Genomic DNA, 19,914 nt, shown 5'->3' on the forward strand with positions numbered 1-19,914 from the left:
ACAACTCTCCTCAGCTTTGTCTTTTTAACACTGGTCCCCTGTGTGTGTCAGGGTTTGGAAATGGTCCTCTTGTGGGGGAGCTGCGTTCAACGGGGACCTGTAAGAATGCTTCTAATCTTCTCTTCCACTGCTCACTGGCAAGATTTTACTGAGAATGTAGGTTTGGCTCTTGAGGGCTGATGTTTATACTCCAAAAGAAACAAAGCTCATATCTTTTTTTTTGTAATGTACTTTTTTTCCAGCTGGGATCAGTTCCGGGGCCTGGCAGATCAGAAGAAGGAAGCCCTGAGCTCTGCGCTCAGCATCCAGAATTACCACCTTGAATGCAATGAAACGAAGTCCTGGATTAAAGAGAAGACCAAAGTCATTGAGTCGACTGAGAGTCTCGGAAACGACCTAGCTGGTGTGATGGCCCTCCAGCGCAAGTTGACTGGGATGGAGCGGGACTTGGAGGCCATCCAGGGTAAACTGGACGACCTGCAGAAAGAAGCCGAGAAGCTCGCCGCGGAGCACCCGGAGCAGGCTCAGGCCATCTTAGCCAGACTCTCGGAAATCAACGGTGTCTGGGAGGACCTCAAGGACACCATGAAGAGACGGGAGGAATCGCTGGGCGAGGCCAGCAAGCTGCAGGAGTTCCTGCGGGACCTGGACGACTTCCAGTCGTGGCTGTCCCGGACGCAGACCGCCATTGCCTCGGAGGACATGGCCACGAACTTGGCCGACGCCGAGAAGCTCCTCACCCAGCATGAGAACATCAAGAAGGAGATCGACAACTACAAGAACGACTACGAGCGGATGAGGAGCGTCGGGGAAGAGGTGACGCAAGACCAGACGGATGCCCAGTACATGTTCCTGCACCAGCGGCTGCAAGCTCTTGACACGGGCTGGAATGAACTGAGCCAGATGTGGGAGAATAGGTATAATCTCCTGGCGCAAGTGTATGGCTATCAGATCTTCCTGCGTGACGTGAAGCAGGCTGAAGGATTCCTTAACAATCAGGTATTCTTTCACACGGGCAGACTTCACAGTCACAGTGTTAAATCTAGAAACACCTTGACAACGTGCAGCTAGTGTGCGTAGGCAGAGGATTAGGATAAAAATTCTAAACATCTGGGGCGAGGTGTGGGTGTCGTGCAGCCGGGTAATTTTAAAATAATTGCCGGCGTAGAGTCTGCAGTGAGCAGGTTGTCCCATTGGCCAACCGTTTTAATTCCACTGCCCGTCCCCATTCTGACATGTCAGTCCATGGCACAATGAGGCCACTCTCTGGTTGGAGTAGAAACTCCTCATTTTCTGTCTGGGCAGCCTCCAACCTGACGGCATGAACACCGATTTCTCTAACTTCCAGTCATTTCTTTCCCCTCCCCTTCCTCTCGTTTTCCAGTCCCCATTCTGGCTCCCTTCTCAGCCCTTCTCGTCTCCTCACCTGCCTGTCACCTCCCAGCAGCTCACCGTCCCACCCCCCCCCTCCCTAACTCAACCACCTTCCCCTCACCTGGCCTCACAAACAAGAGAAAGTCTGCAGATGCTGGAAGTCCTGCTGAAAGCTCTCAGGCCAAAACATCGACTGTTCACTCTTTTCCATAGCTGCTGCCTGGCCTGCTGAGTTCCTCCAGCGTTGTGTGTGTGTGTGTGTGTGTGTGTGTGTGTGTGTGTGTGTGTGTGTGTGTGTGTGTGTGTGTGTGTGTGTGTGTGTGTGTGTGTGTGTGTGTGTGTGTGTGTGTGTGTGTGTGTGTGTGTGTGTGTGTGTGTGTGTGAGTGTGTGAGTGTGTGTGTGTTGCTATCTTCAAAATCTCTTCTGTTGATGACTGAAAGTTTTTTTGGGGTGGCCAATCCACCGGCAAAGCCAGTGAATATGCCCACCTATAATTGCCCGTGAGATGAGCTGCCTTCTTGAAGTACTCATGGTAATTCAGTATAATCGGGTGTGTACTAATGATTAATTGGCGGTGTACATTTCCAAGTTATACGGAGGGAAGCCTTCATTTCTATTGTTCCCATGCACCTGCTACCCTTTTCCTCCTTGGTAAAAGCTGTTGCTGGTATCGGAACAGCCAAGGCACTTCACAGAGCCACAGGAGATGCCCTGGAGGACTCTTGAGAAGCTAATGTTCCAGTATTCGTGAAAGGAAACAGGGATAATCTTGGAAACGATAGACCAGTGAGTCTCACATCAGAGGTAGGAAAGTTACTGGAGAGGAGCCATAGGAATAGGATTTATGAGCTTTTGGAAAGTCGTGGTCTAACTGGGGATAGTCGGTATGCCTTTGTGCTCATGTCTTACTCTTTTTACTTGGAGTACTGTGCTCAGTTCTGGTCGCCTCACTACAGGAAGGATGTGGAAGCCATAGAAAGGGTGCAGAGGAGATTTACAAGGATGTTGCCTGGATTGGGGAGCATGCCTTATGAGAATAGGTTGAGTGAACTCGGCCTTTTCTCCTTGGAGCGACGGAGGATGAGAGGTGACCTGATAGAGGTGTATAAGATGATGAGAAGCATTGATTGTGTGGATAGTCAGAGGCTTTTTCCCAGGGCTGAAATGGCTGCCACAAGAGGACACAGGTTTAAGGTGCTAGGGAGTAGGTACAGAGGAGATGTCAGGGGTAAATTTTTTACTCAGAGAGTGGTGAGTGCGTGGAATGGGCTGCCAGCAACGGTGGTGGAGGCGGATACAATAGGGTCTTTTAAGAGACTTTTGGATAGGTACATGGAGCTTAGTAAAATAGAGGGCTATAGGTAATCCTAGGTAATTTCTAAGGTAAGGACATATTTGGCACAGCTTTGTGGGCCGAAGGGCCTGTATTGTGCTGTAGGTTTTCAATGTTTCTATGTTGTAGGTTTTCTATGCCAATGCTTTGAGGACTTGACATTGAGTCGGTGACTTCAATATTTCTCTTAAAGTTTGTTTCCTGGCAGAGTGGGGAGGAGATATCATTGTCCAGGAGACTTCATGGGGTCCGGGGCCGATTTTGAGAACTCTGCTCTGGCTGCGTCTCACTGTACTGCCCCCTCCGGTGGGGTCTGCGGTTGTACCTGGCTGGTGGTTGACTTGCCTGTGGGACAGCTCGCCCAATTCCCAAGTGTTTCTGAGGAGCAGTTCGTAAAAGCCCACTATGCTCGCCGTGACAGCCCGAATTTGAATTCTGTGTCGATATGAGTGCGGGGTTTCGTCCATTGCATTCCTGACTTACTCTTTTACAAAGTGGACTGAAAAACGCACGAAAGCAGATAAAGTAGTAGTTTTCCAAAAGAGGGGGTGAGGTCAGTGTTGGATCTCTGATACTTCCCTGATCCTTCGGGTTGTCCCAGGGGTTGAGAATGGTGGTCGTTAATTCTTAACGATCATTTATTTTAAAGTTTTAAGCAAATTTAAATACCGAGCAAACCAAGGGAAGATCTGTGGAGCAAAGCAGAGATTCAATGAAAAGCAGAGAGGCCGAAGATAAAAAGAAAAGATGGCACCTCTGGAAAAATCCATCACCTCTATAGTTGAGATCAGAGAAGCTTCCTCAGATAAAAATAAACCAATCACTGGTTGCACAATTACATCAAGGTGGTGATAGTCTAATTCTCAGGCAATGAGAAAGGTGATAAACCGTTATTTATTCATTGACTTACAGTGTGTAATAGACCTTTGGAGCCGAGCTGCCTGGATTTCCCCCAGTATAATCCTAATCTAATCACGGGGCAGTTTAAACTACCAACCAGTAGGTCTTTGGACTGTGGGAGGAAACCGGAGCACCCGGAGGAAACCCACGCGGTCACAGGGGAGAGCGTACAAACTCCTCACAGGCTGTAGCTGGAATTGAACCCAGGTCACTGGTACTGTAAAGCGTTTTGCTGACCACTACGCTACCGTGTCATCCCAGTTATGTAACAGTAAGTAGAGATGAACCACCACGTACAGGGGAAAATACATGAGTTTGTCAAAAAAGTACAATTCATGATAAAACTACAACTTCAGTTTTACATTAGTTCATCTAATATCTTATAAAATGTATTTTTTTAAACGTAGTCTCCAACGACAGTGAAGGGTTATGTTTTCAAAGTTCAAAGTACATTTTATTTTCTGAGTACATGGAGTATGTGTCACCACATACCACCCTGAGACTCATTTTCCTGCGGGCATCCTCAGCAAATCTATAGAATAGTAACTGTAAACAGGATCAGTGAAAGATCAGCCAGAGTGCAGAAGGCAACAAACTGTGCAAATGCAAATATAAATAAATAGCAGTAAATAACGAGAACATAAGATAAAGAGTCCTCGAAGTGAGATCATTGGTTGAGGGAACATCTCAGTGGATGGGCAAGTGAGTGTAGTTATCCCCTTTTGTTCAGGAGCCTGATGGTTGAGGGGTGATAACTGTTCCTGAACCTGGTGGTGTGAGTCCTGAGGCTCCTGTACCTTCTACCTGATGGTTGAGGGGTAGTAACTGTTCCTGAACCTGGTGGTGTGAGTCCTGAGGCTCCTGTACCTTCTACCTGATGGTTGAGGGGTAGTAACTGTTCCTGAACCTGGTGGTGTGAGTCCTGAGGCTCCTGTACCTTCTACCTGATGGTTGAGGGGTAGTAACTGTTCCTGAACCTGGTGGTGTGAGTCCTGAGGCTCCTGTACCTTCTACCTGATGGTTGAGGGGTAGTAACTGTTCCTGAACCTGGTGGTCTGAGTCCTGAGGCTCCTGTACCTTCTCCCTGATGGCAGCAGTGAGAAGAGAGCACGGCCTGGGTGGTAGAGGTCTTTGTGATGGATGCTGCTTTCCTGCGACAGTGTTTCATGCAGATGTGCTCAATGGTGGGGAGGGCTTTACCCGTGATGGACTGGGCCAAATCCACTACCTTTTATTTTAGTCTGGTTCTCTTTCTCTCTCATTTTCCCCCCCTCACTATAATCTCCCCCCAGCCCTACCTTTCTTTCTCTTTTATTTCCCATAATTCTCCACCTTCCCCCAGCCCGTTTCCCTTCAGCCTATCACTTCCCAGCTCTCTACTTCATCCCTCCCCCCACTTCTTATCCCCCCTCGACCATCCCATGTTACTTCACTCCTGATGAAGGGTTTCGGCCCGAAATGTCGTCACTACCTCCTCCCATAGATGCTGTCTGGCCTGCTGAGTTCTGCCAGCATTTTGTGTTTTTATTCACTACCTTTTGTTGGATTTTCCATTCAAAAACACTGACGTTCCCATACCAGGCCGTGATGCCACCAGTCAATACATTCTATAGAAGTTTGTCACGAGTTTAGATTTCATGCTGAATCTCCGCTGACTCCTAAGGAAGTAGTGCTTTCGTTGCAATTACGTTTACTTGCTGGGTCCAGGACAGGCCCTCTGAAAAGGTGACTCCTAGGAATTTTAGTGCGAAAGGTTTTCAGGAAGTTTTTTTTTTGTGTGGGGGTGGGGGCGGGGGGAGACAGCTCCATTTCTCAGTAATGATGCTGAAGTAAATTATTATTAGCCGTAGAGGCATCACTATTAACTGTATCTGTTTGGAATGAGCACTGGCAATAGGATTGCAGCATTGTAATGGAATAAATAAAATTCAACATAGACAAAGGGTATTTATTGAAGGCAGACGATGATAAAACAGGAGGTTCTGCAACACACAGAAAATGCTGGAGGAACTCAGCAAATCAGGCAGCATCAACGGGGTGGAATAAAGAATAAAGACCCCCCCCTTACCCCAATTGAGAAGGGGATTGAGAATTTTGGCGGGGGCGGTGGGGAGGGAGCTGCCAGCGACAAAGGAGCCCGGCTGAGTGGAAAGTGACTATGAGATAGCTTGGAGGGCAGGTGGCGGTTTGAACTTTGCCAACAGTGGCCCGAGGAAGGCTGGGTAATCCGGCTCAGGCCAAAAGAATCCTCAGCCCTCGGGTTCTGCTTCTGCGTTCGAGGCCTGTGCTGTTCGCGGGCTTTGGGCTGTGTTGGAATTTTGACCCAAGGGGCGTCAGGCCAGCAGGTGGAGTCCCGGTAATCAGTTTTCAGCCAGCTTCAGCCTGAAGCGGTCCTCACAGCACGAAAGTCTGAGGATCCTAGAGTTCCGATTTCTGAATAAGAACATCGGAAATAGGAGCAGGAGTCGGCCATCCGGCCCGTCGAGCCTGCTCCGCCATTCAATAAGATCATGGCTGATCTGGCCATAGACTCATCTCCACCTACCTGCCTTTTCCCCATAACCCTCAATTCCCCTACTGTGCAAAAATCTATCCAACCTCGTCTTAAATATATTTACTGAGGCAGCCTCCACTGCTTCATTGGGCAGAGAATTCCACAGATTCACCACTCTCTGGGAAAAGCAGTTCCTCCTCATCTCCGTCCTAAATCTACTCCCCCGAATCTTGAGGCTACGTCCCCAACTCTGTCACTATCACCGACCTTCCTGGAAGTGTTCCTAGATGGGGAGGAACCACTATGGTATCCACTCTCATATATTACTGTTCTGATGTTAGAAGTACGCCACAAATTGCACTTCATATCGGATCTCTCTTACTTTCTTGCTTTGTTTTTTTAACTTTAGGCGTACATGCTGTCACACACCGAGATGCCTGGCACCTTGGAAATGGCCGAGGCTGCCATTAAGAAACACGAAGACATCATGACCACCATGGATGCCAACGAGGAGAGGATCAACAGCGTGGTGGACTCTGGTAAAAAGCTGATAAGCGAGGGGAATGTCCACGCTGACAAGATCCAGGAGAAAGTGGACTCAATAGACGAAAGGTTGGTTAGGTTTTGCATCTATATCAGATTCAGATTCAGATTCAGTTTATTGTCATTTATAAACCACAAATACAATGCAGTTAAAGAATGAGACAACATTCTCCGGAATGATATCACGAAAAAGCACAAAACAGGCCACACAAGAAAAACCACATAACGTTTGGTAATTCCCAATCCAGAGTCCAGAGAGGCTGCTGCGTATCGATATCACGCTACCGTCTTAGCGCGTTCCTCAAAAAACCCATCAGACAAAACTAAAGCTACAAGACCACATATAGTTATAGTTAACATATAGTTTCAACAGTGCAGACAAAACCATAATTGATAAAAGACTAACTGACAAGGACCACATAATTATAACATGTAGTTTCAACAGTGCAAAGCAATACTGTAATCTGATAAAGAGCAGTCTATGCACGGTTTAAAAAGAAAGTCTCAAAGGCCCGACAGCCCATCATCTCACGCAGACGGTAGAAGGAAGAAAAGCTCTTCCTGCCATGAACCTCCAGGGCCGCAGCTTGCCGATACAGCCTCTGGGAGCCCCGACGACAGCCAACTCCGAGTCCGTCCGAAAACTTCGAGCCTCCGACCAGCCCTCCGACACCGAGCACCGTCTCTGCCGAGCGCTTCGACCCCGGCCCCGGCCGCCGAGCGACAGGCAAAGCCGAGGATTCGGGGCCTTCCTCCGGGAGATTTCTCCGATCGCACAGTAGCAGCGGCAGCGAGACAGGCATGTCCGAAGTTTCACCAGATGTTCCTCCGTGCTTCTCACGTCCGTCTCCATCAAATCAGGATTGTACACGGCATCCTACTGACAGATAACAGATATTCATCCCGGAGTGGCTGCGTCGCGCCGCCACCTTGAAGTATCCAAGATGTATATCTATATCGTTCAAGACTGGGTCTCATTCATTCGCAAACTATGGATAATATTACAGTTATACCACCCACTGCCGGAAATCAGTGGAAAATTCTCATTTTTCACCATAAGGTGACAAAAGTTTTGTGAAAAATATGATTTTCCGTTACTCAAAATGGCTGCTGTAACATGAAAAATGATTAATTATTCTAAATACTTTCATTTCCAAAGTATGTATGTATTTTTTCCTGGAAGATTTTGGTTTCCTTGGTCTTATTGGAAGTAAAATGCATATCCTACTAGCTTTGAGAAGTTTACAAGCTGATCCAGCAGATGGATTGACATGCAGAAGGATTGTAGGCCCGACTTTTAGAGCCGTACAGCAGTGCCCAACGTGTCGATGCAGCTACTAAGAAGGCCTGACGACGACTACATTTCATTAGGAGTTTGAGGAAATTTGGCCTGTCACCAAAGGCACTCTCAAACTGCTAAAGATGTACAGTGGAGAGCGTTCTGACTGGCTGTGTCGCCGTCTGGTATGGGGGGTGAGGGAGAGGAGGGGTTGCTAACGCAGAGCATCGAAGTAAGTTGCGGAGTAACCTTCGTAGCATCAAGGAGCGATGTAGTCCATCGTTAGGGATCCTCATCTCCCAAGCCACGCCTGTTCTCATTGCTATCGTCACAAAAAAAGGTACAGGAGCCTGAAGACACACACTCAACGATTCAGGAACAGCTTCTTCCCCTCTGCCATCAGGGAGGAGGTACAGGAGCCTGAAGGCACACTCTCAATGATTCAGGAACAGCTTCTTCCCCTCTGCCATCAGGGAGGAGGTACAGGAGCCTGAAGACACACACTCAATGATTCAGGAACAGCTTCTTCCCCTCTGCCATCAGGTAGGAGGTACAGGAGCCTGAAGGCACACACTCAACGATTCAGGAACAGCTTCTTCCCCTCTGCCATCAGGGAGGAGGTACAGGAGCCTGAAGACACACACTCAATGATTCAGGAACAGCTTCTTCCCCTCTGCCATCAGGTAGGAGGTACAGGAGCCTGAAGGCACACACTCAACGATTCAGGAACAGCTTCTTCCCCTCTGCCATCAGGGAGGAGGTACAGGAGCCTGAAGACACACACTCAGCAATTCAAGAACAGCTTCCTCCCCTCTGCCGTCCGATTTCTGAGTGGACGTTGAACCCATGAACACTACATCACTACTTCTTTAATTTAACTATATATACACTTGAAGTAATTCACATTTTTTATTATATATTGCATTGTACTGCTGCTGCAAAGATGACAAATTTCACGACATATGCCGGTGATATTAAACCTGATTCTGTTGTCCTGCACTGCCTCAATGAGAAATGAAATGAAACTCTTTATTGCAAAGTACAATTTGTCATGCACCAATACAGCAAAAATGAGTTAGCAACTCTCGTACTCAATGCTATAAAACAACAAATAAAATAAATGAACAATAAATAAAATCAAGTAACCAGCCAGTACAAGCAATGTCCGGCAGTACAAGAGCGCAACTCAGGTGTATGACAGCCATAAAACCGGTATTAAAACTTCCTAAAATGCATCACTGCCCATTTGTCTAAGCTAAACTTCTATCTGTTGTAATCTTAGATGACGTTTTTCACTGTGTGCTGTACAAATGTCAGTATCATCCTCAAACTTAATTCCTTCGTTCCGATCCAGATCATTTCCTTGGATGTAGGGCAGCACTTGTCTGGTTTGGAGAGAAATTTAGTTGGTTGGTTCACGCCCACTGGAATTTAGATGAAAAAGATTTGAGTTAAGGATTCGCTTTGTTCAGTTCAAGTTTAATTGTCATTCACCCATAGGTAAATACTCATGAATACGGCCAGATGAGACAGCGTTACACCAGGGTCAGGGTACAAGACATAGTACCAACAGTCAGACAAAGCACACACCAGTCCTCGCACGTATTGAACAGCAAGCCCATACAGAATATCAGTAAAGATACATCGATGCAAAATATGTACAGTCGGTCTCCCCCCCCCCCCAGCTCATTGAAAGCGTACTATGTGTACATCGAAACGTGCGGTGAAACGCTTTGGCTTTCCTCAAATCAGTGAGGATTGTGCCACCACGCTTCCAGTGCCCACTGCCCATTAACCCTAGCCGTGCATCTTTGGAACGTGGGAGGAAACCAGGGCAGCTGGAGAAGACCCGTGCCGTCCCAGGGAGAATGTGCAGAGTCCTTACAGACGGCAGCGGGAATGAAACCCCGCCCTGTAAAAGCAATCCGCTCGCCATTACACCACAGTGGATCGCCGTATACAAAATTGTGAGGGGTATAGGTAGGGGTAAATGCAAGCAGGCTTTCTCCGCCGAGCTTGGGTGGGACTGCAACCAGAGGTCACGGGTTAAGGGTGAAAGGTGAAAAGTTTAAGGGGAACAGCTTCGCTCAGAGGGCGGTGAGAGTTTGGAACGAGCTGCCAGCACAAGTGGCTTCAGCGAGCTCGGTTTCAACATTTAAGAGAAGTTTGGGCAGCAACATGGATGTTAGGGATATGGAGCTCGATGGGAGTAAGCAGTTTAAAGGGTCCGGCACTGACCAGATGGGCCGAATGTCCTATTTCTGTGCTGTGCTTCTTTATGACTATTAAAACTTAAAATTCTCAGATGGGTGCTGGGAGGACATCTGCAATTTCCAAACTATACGGGGAGGGGGGGGGTTCCTGACCTTTCTTAAGTAATGGACCCCTACCGTTCAACAAGCATTCCCGGGTAGGGACCCCTGGATGAGGGCGCGGACTGAGATGGCGGGAGGGGCCGGCATGAGGTGGGACAGTAAAATGGGGGAGAGTGGTTTCATGCAAGTTAGTGGCCGCGGATTACTTCCGTTTCTTGGCTTCTTTTTGTTTTTCGCCCTCAACCGATAAAAGCTCGTCGCATTCCCTTTTCATTGTTCTCTGAATATTGCAGTATCTTTATTTGTCTTTTACTGGTGTTAAAGTAAATAAATTACGGGGATTGGAGAGATATGGCTCTTTTATGGTACAGTTAATTTTATAGGAACACTTTGACTAGAGTTGCCCAATAATCATGACTGTCTCTGTACTCTGCATTGCTCCTCCTTGCTGGTGCCATCCCTGATTGAAACTTAAATTTGTCTTATAATTCCAGACATCGGAGGAATCGCCAAACTGCCAATGACCTTGCTGACAAGCTCAAAGATAACCTGGAGCTGCAGAAATTCCTTCAGGATTGCCAGGAGGTAACTTCGGTTTGCCTTTGCCCTGGGTTATGCTGCCCGGATAACTTGACGTGTACACTCTCCTTATTCGGAATGCGTTTTAGCGTCCTTTAGAGAAACAACAGCGGGCTTAATCGTTTTAATCTGCACTAAAAATAGTGCAAATCATTCTCTTCAGTGTATAAGACCTCTTTTAAAAGGGAGTTGAATTTCAAAATTTTTCGACGAGGTACTTGCAGGGGTTCCTAAATCACATTTTCTCCAAAGTCAAAGAAAAGTCAAAGAGAGAAAAAAGCGTAGGCTGTGGTTCATTCCTCTGCAGGGATTTACAGCAAAGTAAAGAATTTTATGAAGAAATAAAGTCTGACAAAACAGTATGCAAAAGAAGTCAAGTTGTGCACATTTTTTAAAAAGTACATAAGTAATACTGAGAGCCTGAGTTGTAGAGATCTTGAAAATGAGATATGTAGGTGTTAGAATCAGTTCAGAGTTGAGTTGAGTGAAGTTGTCCTTGCTGGTTTGGGCACCTCACACACAGAATGCTGATGGAGCTCAGCAGGTCAGGCAGAGTCCATGGAAATGAATAGTCGGTCAGCCTTTCGGACCAAGTCCTGAGGAAGGTCCGTGGTCCGAGTGCCAGCTATCCATTAATTTCCGTAAATGCTGTGGATTTCCGGCACCTGTGGAATCGCCTGTGGTTCAGGAGCCTGATGCTGTGGTCAGAGATCCGAGGAGAACGTCACTGGTTTATTCATCCTGAAACACGTACCCAGAAACTCCAATCCACTAGCTGTATCTACTGCTTGACCATTGCTGTTCGTACAAAACCTGTATGGCTGAAACGTTCAGCTTTAAATCTGCAGCACCCCCTTGTGGCTGCCGATGGGAATTGCCTCCTAAGCATTAACCTAAACCACATGAACCATTGGGCGTACTCCTGAATTATAAATCAGGTGTACATCTGCTGCTACCACATTGAGGTGGAGGTGCCCCGTGTTTAGGAAGATGGCCTCAGATGCGTGTATGTTGGCTGAAGTGCAAATTCAATCCAAGGGACGAGACTCAAAAGGATCCAAAAGTGCATTTATCATCGAAGTACGTATGCAGGATACATCCCTGAGATTCGTCTTCCCCGCAGACAGCCTCGAAACAAAGAATATAAAAACCGTGTAGCCCGTTCAAAGAGAAACAACGCACAAGAAGGAAGAACCAATCGTGCAAACGGCAAAAAAAAGAGCGAAAAACGCAGAATATAAGACACCAAGCCACACAAATCATCCGACTGGTACCGGGCATGTTCATTTCAGTTCGGTCTTGCTTTGTGGCGTTCGTTTACTTCACGCCGCAGAGCCGGTCGGTCCCGATTCAAGGTCGCAACCAGAGGCCAGAAACATATCAGAACGAGAACTACAGAGTCCAATCCGCACACCGCGTCGATTAAACCTTGCCCAAGACCCAGGACTCCGGCAGCATCGAGCGAGATGGGGAGAGAAACGGAGAGACCGTTCGAACGCAGACATCTTCCTCTGGAAGCGCCGAGCGAGGTGGCGAGAAAGAGACCATTCGAACCCAGGGACCTTCCTCCGGCAGCGCCGAGCGAGAGGTTGGTAAAGAGACGTAATACTGTCCCGTAGCAGCGAAACCATCTCCCTCACGGTTCACCCAGCTTCTGAGTTTTGCGTCGATCAGCCGTCCTTGGTAACCCCTCTGCAGCGGTTACTGGCAAGCAAACCTAAACCGCTCAGCGACTAAGCACGAAGTCTTGCCCCGTGAAACTTCCCGTCGACGGTTGCGGCTGTAGTGCTGGCCGCTCGTTAACAGGAGAAGGATCTCGTGCGAGGTGGAGCGAGCTCTATCATGATCGTGGCCCCAGGCTCTGTGGTCATTTTAAGTTCGGAGGGATGGTTTTGGGGACAGAGAGAAGGGAGACGGGGTCAGGTTAGGGTTCAGGGACAGTGAGGTCAGAGGTCCTATTAGGGCTTATGGACAGAGTTAGCGGTCAGGCCCCGATCCACACTACACAAGTTTAATTGTCATTTAGCCATGCATTGAACACAGCCAAAAGAAACGGCGTTCTGGGGACAAGATGCAAAGCACAGTACCCCGATAGTCACATAGAGCACATATAGTTATGATAGCCAAAAACATACACTCACAAAAAAAGGTATTTTTTTTCTCTAACGGTGCAGCAGTCCTGATCGCGCACTGGTGCTGCCGTAGACGAACGCACTCTAATTCGTCTCCCACCGAGTGAACACAGGAGAGCAGCGCTGACGGGAGGGCCAGCTCTCAACCCAACGCGGACTCCAGCTCTCTCCTGCACCGGCTCCGCCATCTCCTTCCCTATTCGGCTGCAGCAGGCAAGCCCGCGGCGCAAGGGCCCGCTCTGTGCACGCGGCTCTCCAGCTGTCACCCTAGCCGCTGAAGGAGCGGACCGGACTTGCCGTGTTCTACGTTAGCGAGGCCCAACAGAGCCACGCAATCACAATAAAGATGTTCAAGGCAAATCCCTTTGCACCGTTTGCTGGTGCTTGGGAGGCTGTAGCCGCCGGCAACAAGTCCAGCTCCACCATCATCAGGCAGCTCACCAGTGGGACGGACCAGCAGCACTCGATACTCTCGGTATTGTCTTGCGATCGCACGGAAATGCAAAGGAAGAACAACTGTACCTTTGTTTGGACTCGAGAGGCTGCCATCTTACCGGAAGAACTGCAGCGACATGGATGGGTGATGAAGGATAGCCGGCATTGAGGCCTCCGGCTCGCACTCGAAAAGCCAGTAATGTTGGGGAAGGGGGGGGGGGTGCGCAAGAAACATCTAGAGTCCAGGGACTCTGCTCCAGGCTCAATGTGGATGTGGGAGCGAAGGACATCCATGGTTGTTTGGCTGTCCCAGTTCAGCGTTCGTCCGGGGGGGCACAAGGGCCAGTCAGTTGGCGTGCCTGACGTTCGAGCCGTGGTGCCAGTCGGCTGGTCTGGGAGTCGACACCGAGAGGGGTGGGTTGGAAATCCAGAACTCAAGGCCCGACGGCTGAAGCCTGGCGGTCCGAGACGCGTCCCGGAGTTGGAGGGCTTTCCGTGTGTGTGTGTGTGTGCGGGTGGGAGAGAGGAAAGGGCCACGTTTTGCCGTCTGTTCTGTTCTCTGTTGTTTTACCAAGCATCGTGGGTATGATATGTTGGCAGCAGAAAACATGACGACACTCGCGGGCTGCCCCCAGCACGTCCTCGGGCGTGTTGGCTGTTAATTCAGACAACACGTTTCACATTTATCTGATATACATCTGCTGAATAAATCTTAATCTGATCCACAAATTCGGGAATTTCTCTACACTGGTGTGAACACATGGCAGGGTCAGCAGTCAGAACACGTCCCAGGGCTTGTGTTGTGGATTCTTCAGCCGTGACCCTATTTTTGCTGCATAAAAGTTCAAGGGAAATTTATTTTCAAAGTGCATTTGTATTACCGCAAGCATCATGTAATTCAAAGGTCAAGATGAATCTTAGTATCTGAGTCACCACATACAACCCTGAGATTCATTTTCCTGCGGGCATACTCAGCAGATCTATAGATGAAGAAGGCTAATGGAATGTTGGCCTTTATTACAAAGGGAATTGAGTACAAGAGCAAGGAAATCTTCTTGCATTTGTACAGAGCCCTGGTGAGACCACACCTGGAGTATTGTGTACAGTTTTGGTCTCCGGGGTTAAGGAAGGACATCCTGGCTGTAGAGGAAGTGCAGCGTAGATTCACGAGGTTAATTCCTGGGATGTCTGGACTGTCTTACGCAGAGAGGTTAGTGAGACTGGGCTTGTACACGCTGGAATTAAGGAGATTGAGAGGGGATCTGATTGAAACATATAAGATTATTAAGGGATTGGACAAGATAGAGGCAGGAAATACGTTCCAGATGCTGGGAGAGTCCAGTACCAGAGGGCATGGTTTGAGAATAAGGGGTAGGTCATTTAGGACAGAGTTAAGGAAAAACTTCTTCTCCCAGAGAGTTGTGTGGGTCTGGAATGCACTGCCTCGGAAGGTAGTGGAGGCCAATTCTCTGGATGCTTTCAAGAAGGAGCTAGATAGGTATCTTATGGATAGGGGAATCAAGGGATATGGGGACAAGGCAGGAACCGGGTATTGATAGTAATTGATCAGCCATGATCTCAAAATGGCGGTGCGGGCTCGAAGGGCCGAATGGTCTACTTCTGCACCTATTGTCTATTGTCTATTAGTAACTCTAACAGGGTCGGTGAAAGATCAACCAGAGTGCAGAAGACATCAAAGTGCAAATGCAAATATCAGTAATTAGCAATAAATAACGAGAACATGAGATGAAGAGTCCTTAAAGTGAGATCATTGGTTGTGGGAACGTCTCAATGGATGGGGCAAGTGAGTGTGGTTATCCCCTTTTGTTCAAGAGCCTGATGGTTGAGGGGTGGTAACTGTTCCTGAACCTGGTGGTGCGAGTCCTGAGGCTCCTGTACCTTCTACCTGATGGTTGAGGGGTAGTAACTGTTCCTGAACCTGGTGGTGCGAGTCCTGAGGCTCCTGTACCTTCTACCTGATGGTTGAGGGGTAGTAGCTGTTCCTGAACCTGGTGGTGCGAGTCTTGAGGCTCCTGTACCTTCTACCTGATGGCAGCAGCGAGAAGAGAGCACGGCCTGGGTGGTGGGGGTCTCTGATGATGGATGCTGCTTTCCTACGACAGCGTTTCATGCAGATGTGCTCAGTAGTTGAGAGGGCTTTACCCGTGATGGACTGGGCGGAATCCACGATCTTCTGTATGATTTTCCATCCAAAGACATTGGTGTTCCCACACCAGTGATGCAGCCATGTATGAGAACACCAAAGCCTTTGAACAGAAAATCCTGTCCTTGCCCTCAAGAAAACGAATCTCAGGGTTGTATATAGTGACTTATCTGTCCTTTCATAATAAATTTACCTTGAGCTTTCTTGTAGGCGTTTACGGGAAGAAGAAATACTATGGAATTTTATGAAAAGCTATGCGCAATGTGAAATGTGCAAAAAAAAAAGACAAACTGTGCCCGAAAAATTTACTGAGAACGTGGGTTGTAAAGAGTATTTGAAAGTGAGTCTGTCGGTGGTAGAATCAGCTCAGAGTATCGATGAATGAAGTTATCCTCACCAGTTCAGGAGCCTGATGGTGGCAGGGTGAGCACGAGAGATTCTGACGACCCTGGAAATCCAGAACACGAAATGTTGGAGGTCTCTGTAGGTCAGGCAGCATGTGTGGAGAGGAATAAACAGTCAATGTTTATTCATCAGGGTGTAGGGTATAACTGCTCCTGAACCTGGTGGTGTGGGACCTAAGGCTTCTAAGAGACAAGGCGCAGACGGGTAACTGGGGTGGAGGTGGGTCTCTTCATGATTAGTTGTATGTCGGAGCAGGCTTAATGTCCTCTTGCCCTGTTTTTACATCTTTCTCTTTACTCTGTTACCCCCCCAGCTCACACTCTGGATCAATGAGAAGATGCTGACTGCCCAGGACATGTCCTACGACGAGGCTCGGAACCTCCACACCAAGTGGCAGAAGCACCAAGCCTTTATGGCCGAGCTGGCCTCCAACAAGGACTGGCTGGACAAGATAGACAAGGTAACCATTCAGAGGGGGTAATGGGTGGCAGGGTCAAGATACCAGAGGAGGTGTAGGGTGCTCCTTTCCTCCGCTGGCCTGCGGGTCGCCCTTGGGCAAGGTGTAGCACCTGCCTAGCCCTCCGATCAGGGTCTCACGATGCCATGGGAGCAGGTGGTGGACGGTCGTGTGAGCAGCCGGTGCAGATCACAAGTCCTGGTTACGCGACCACTGACGCCGGGCAGACAATCTCTGAAGAGTATATCGATAATAGCTGGAGGGGGTCACCCACCTTGTAAAGACACTGCCCAGAAGAAACCACTTCTGTGGAAAAATTTGCCAAGAACAGTCATGGTCATGCGACCGTGATCGCCCACGTTATACGACACAGCACATGATGAGTGAATGCTGTCCCAAGACGCTCGGTAGTGGCTGGACAAGATGAGCTTCGCGGCTTAGCCCAACGCTGTTGCAGCTCGGCCTGTCAGGGTTCAGAGTTCAATCCCAGTGTCCTCTGTAAGGAGTTTGTACGTCCTCCCTGTGGAATGCAACGGGTTTCCTCCCACAATCCAAAGGCGTACTGCTTACTAAGTTAATTGATCATTGTAATTTGTCCTGGGATGAGGCTAGGGTTAAATCGGGCAGGTGGTCGCTGGGCTGCACGGCCAGTAGGACCTATTCTGCACTGTATCACTAAATCAATAAAGCGGTCGAGGTAACCATTTGGAGAGGTTAGTACTGTCTGAAGACACACGGTGCATAAATGCTTTAACCAGGATGTAAACTCATCCCTGTATGAGTGAACAATTTCTGCTGTTTTTATGTTAAAACGACAGAAGGGATTCTGCAGATGCCAGAAATACAGAGCAGCAAACGCAATAAAAGGTGAAGGAGCTCAGCAGGTCAAGCAGCATCCATGGAGGGGGGATAACCAGCAGATGTTTTGGGCCGAGACCCTTCGTCAGGACTGGAGAGGAAGGGGGAACAAGCCAGAGTAAGAAGTTGAGGAGGGAGGGGAAGGAGGACAAGCTCCTGGTGAAGCCAGATGAGGGGAAAGGAGGGTAGAGACGGGGATGAAGTGAGAACCCGGGAGGGGTACAGATGGAGGGGGTATAGGGCTGGAGAAGAATGAATCTGATAGGAGAGGAGAGAGGAGTGTGGGAGAAAGGGGAGGAGGAGGGGCACCAGAGGGAGGTAAGAGCCAGTGTGGGGAAGGGTAAAAGAGTGAAGGGGTGGGGGGGGGGGGGGGAGTTAGAGAAGCTGACGTTCATCCTGTCACAAGTTGGGGGCTACCCAGGGGGAACGTGAGGTGCTGCTCCTGCAACCTGAGAGCGGCCTGGGAATGGAAAGCGTTATTAGAACGAGTGGCCACCGGGAAAGCCCCGTCTTCTGCGGCAGACGGAGCAAGGAGTGTTCTGTGTTAAACAATAATTACGCTCCTGTCAGCCAACAGGTTTGTGTTTAGCTGGAGAGTATGACTCAGAGACAATCATCCCCCAAACCCGCTATTTGCTCAGCAAACAGACTTTAGAAAGAGTGGGAGGACAGAAGCTGCAGCAATTTTTCCAGGTGTAAGCAAGGAAATATCGACAGAAAGGAAAAATCCACTGAGCTGAGGATAGTTAATTATAAATTATATGCATTTGGGTGGGTGTAACAATAAATTCATCTGCGGCAGTCAGTCATTTTAATCAAGGCGGTGGGGAAACATTTATAACTATTAATCATGGACCGAATTAACATTCGCCAGGATTGATTAAAGAAAATCAACCTGGATTTGTTAAAGGGAAATGGTATTTAACTTGAGAGTGACTAAGTGCTGGAGGAGCTCAGCAGGTCAGGCAGCATCTATGGAAAGGAACAAACAGTTGACATTTCGGGCAGAAACCCATCTTCAGATGTTGGAAGATGTAATTCGGTACAGAGAGAGCTCAGGGAAACCGGCATCAAATTCCCTGTATGTGTCCTCATACTTGGGGATAATAAAGGATTCTGATTCTGATTCTGAAATCCAGAGCCCCACACTCACTAAATGCTGGGGGAGCTCAGCAGGCCAGGCAGCACCTATGGAAAAGAGTAAACAGTCGACGTTTCGGGCCGAGACGCTCCGTCAGGACTGGAAAAGAAGGGGGACAAATTCAAAATAAGAAGCTAGGGCAGAGGGGTAGGAGTACAAGGTAGGTGAGGCCAGGTGAGGGGTGACCGATTTGAAACCTCGAGTGTTGAAAGGCCTCGAGAGTGGATGTGGAGAGGATGTTTCCTGTAGTGGGGGAGTCTAGGACCAGAGGACACAGATAGAGTGGATGTGGAAAGGATGTTTCCTATAGTGGGGGAGTCTAGGACCAGAGGACACAGATAGAGTGGATGGGGAGAGGGTGTTTCCTATAGTGGGGGAGTCTAGGACCAGAGGACACAGATAGAGTGGATGGTGAGAGGGTTTCCTATAGTGGGGGAGTCTAGGACCAGAGGGCATAGATAGAGTGGATGTGGAGAGGATGTTTCCTATAGTGGGGGAGTCTGGGACCAGAGGACACAGATAGAGTGGATGTGGAGAGGATGTTTCCTATAGTGGGGGAGTCTAGGACCAGAAGGCATAGATAGAGTGGATGTGGAGAGGATGTTTCCTATAGTGGGGGAGTCTAGGACCAGAGGGCATAGATAGAGTGGATGTGGAGAGGATGTTTCCTATAGTGGGGGAGTCTAGGACCAGAGGACACAGCCTCAGAATAGAGGGGCGTCCTTTTAGAATGGAGATGAGGAAGAATTTGTTCAGCCAGAGAGTGGTGAATCTGTGGAATTCATTGCCACACACAGCTGTGAAGGTCAGGTTACTGGGTGTATTTAAGGCAAAGGTTGATAGATTCTTGATTGGTCAGGGTGTGAAGGGATACGAGGAGAAGGCAGGAGATTGGGGCTGAGAGGGAAAATGGATCAGCCGCTGTGAAATGGCAGCGTGGACTCAATGGGCCGAATGGCCTAATTCTGCTCCGATATCTTGTGGTCTTATGACAGGTGAGGCAGGAGAGGGGGATGATGTGAGAAGCTGATGGTTTCTAATGAGGAAATGTGATGTATGTGTTTGCCCATCAAGATTGAAGTTTGTGGGATAAATGGGGCCCGGTTGGAGCGGGTGCTCTTCAGATGATAACTGAAGGGCCCTAAAAACCTCATCGGGTGAGACGTTAAAATGTCCCACAGCCAGTATTTCAAGATCTCAAAACCACTGGCGTCCAAGGGAGAGCAACAGCGTATGACCAGAAACTTGACCAAGTGTCAGGTAAAAAACATAATTGCAGTGAAGAGTTGTTTCTTGAACGGGAAGGAAGTACACAAAGCAACACACACACACACACAAAGTGCCGGAGGAGCTCAGTAAGCCGGGCAGCGTCTGCAGAAATGGATAGACAGTCGACATCTCGGGCCGAGGCCCTTCCTCAGGACTGAGAAGGAAGGGGGAGGGTGCCAGAATGAAAAGAGGGGAAGGAGGCGAGCTGGAAGGTGATAGGGGAAGCCATCAGGGT

General features: G+C 48.7%; 1 protein-coding gene across 4 annotated transcripts in view; it reads left to right on the plus strand.

Moving 5' to 3' along the window:
- LOC140717621 (spectrin beta chain, non-erythrocytic 1-like) overlaps positions 1–19,914 on the plus strand; it is a 448,197-nt gene that overhangs the window by 355,005 nt on the left and 73,278 nt on the right. For all 4 annotated transcript variants that reach the window (XM_073031202.1, XM_073031201.1, XM_073031203.1 and 1 more), the window contains exons 16-19: positions 243–999; positions 6,512–6,714; positions 10,734–10,824; positions 16,268–16,414. In XM_073031202.1, coding sequence (XP_072887303.1) covers positions 243–999; positions 6,512–6,714; positions 10,734–10,824; positions 16,268–16,414 — 1,198 coding nt within the window. The remainder of the gene's footprint in view (positions 1–242; positions 1,000–6,511; positions 6,715–10,733; positions 10,825–16,267; positions 16,415–19,914) is intronic.

This window comes from Hemitrygon akajei, chromosome 28, assembly GCF_048418815.1.
Source record: "Hemitrygon akajei chromosome 28, sHemAka1.3, whole genome shotgun sequence".
NCBI lineage: Eukaryota > Metazoa > Chordata > Chondrichthyes > Myliobatiformes > Dasyatidae > Hemitrygon > Hemitrygon akajei.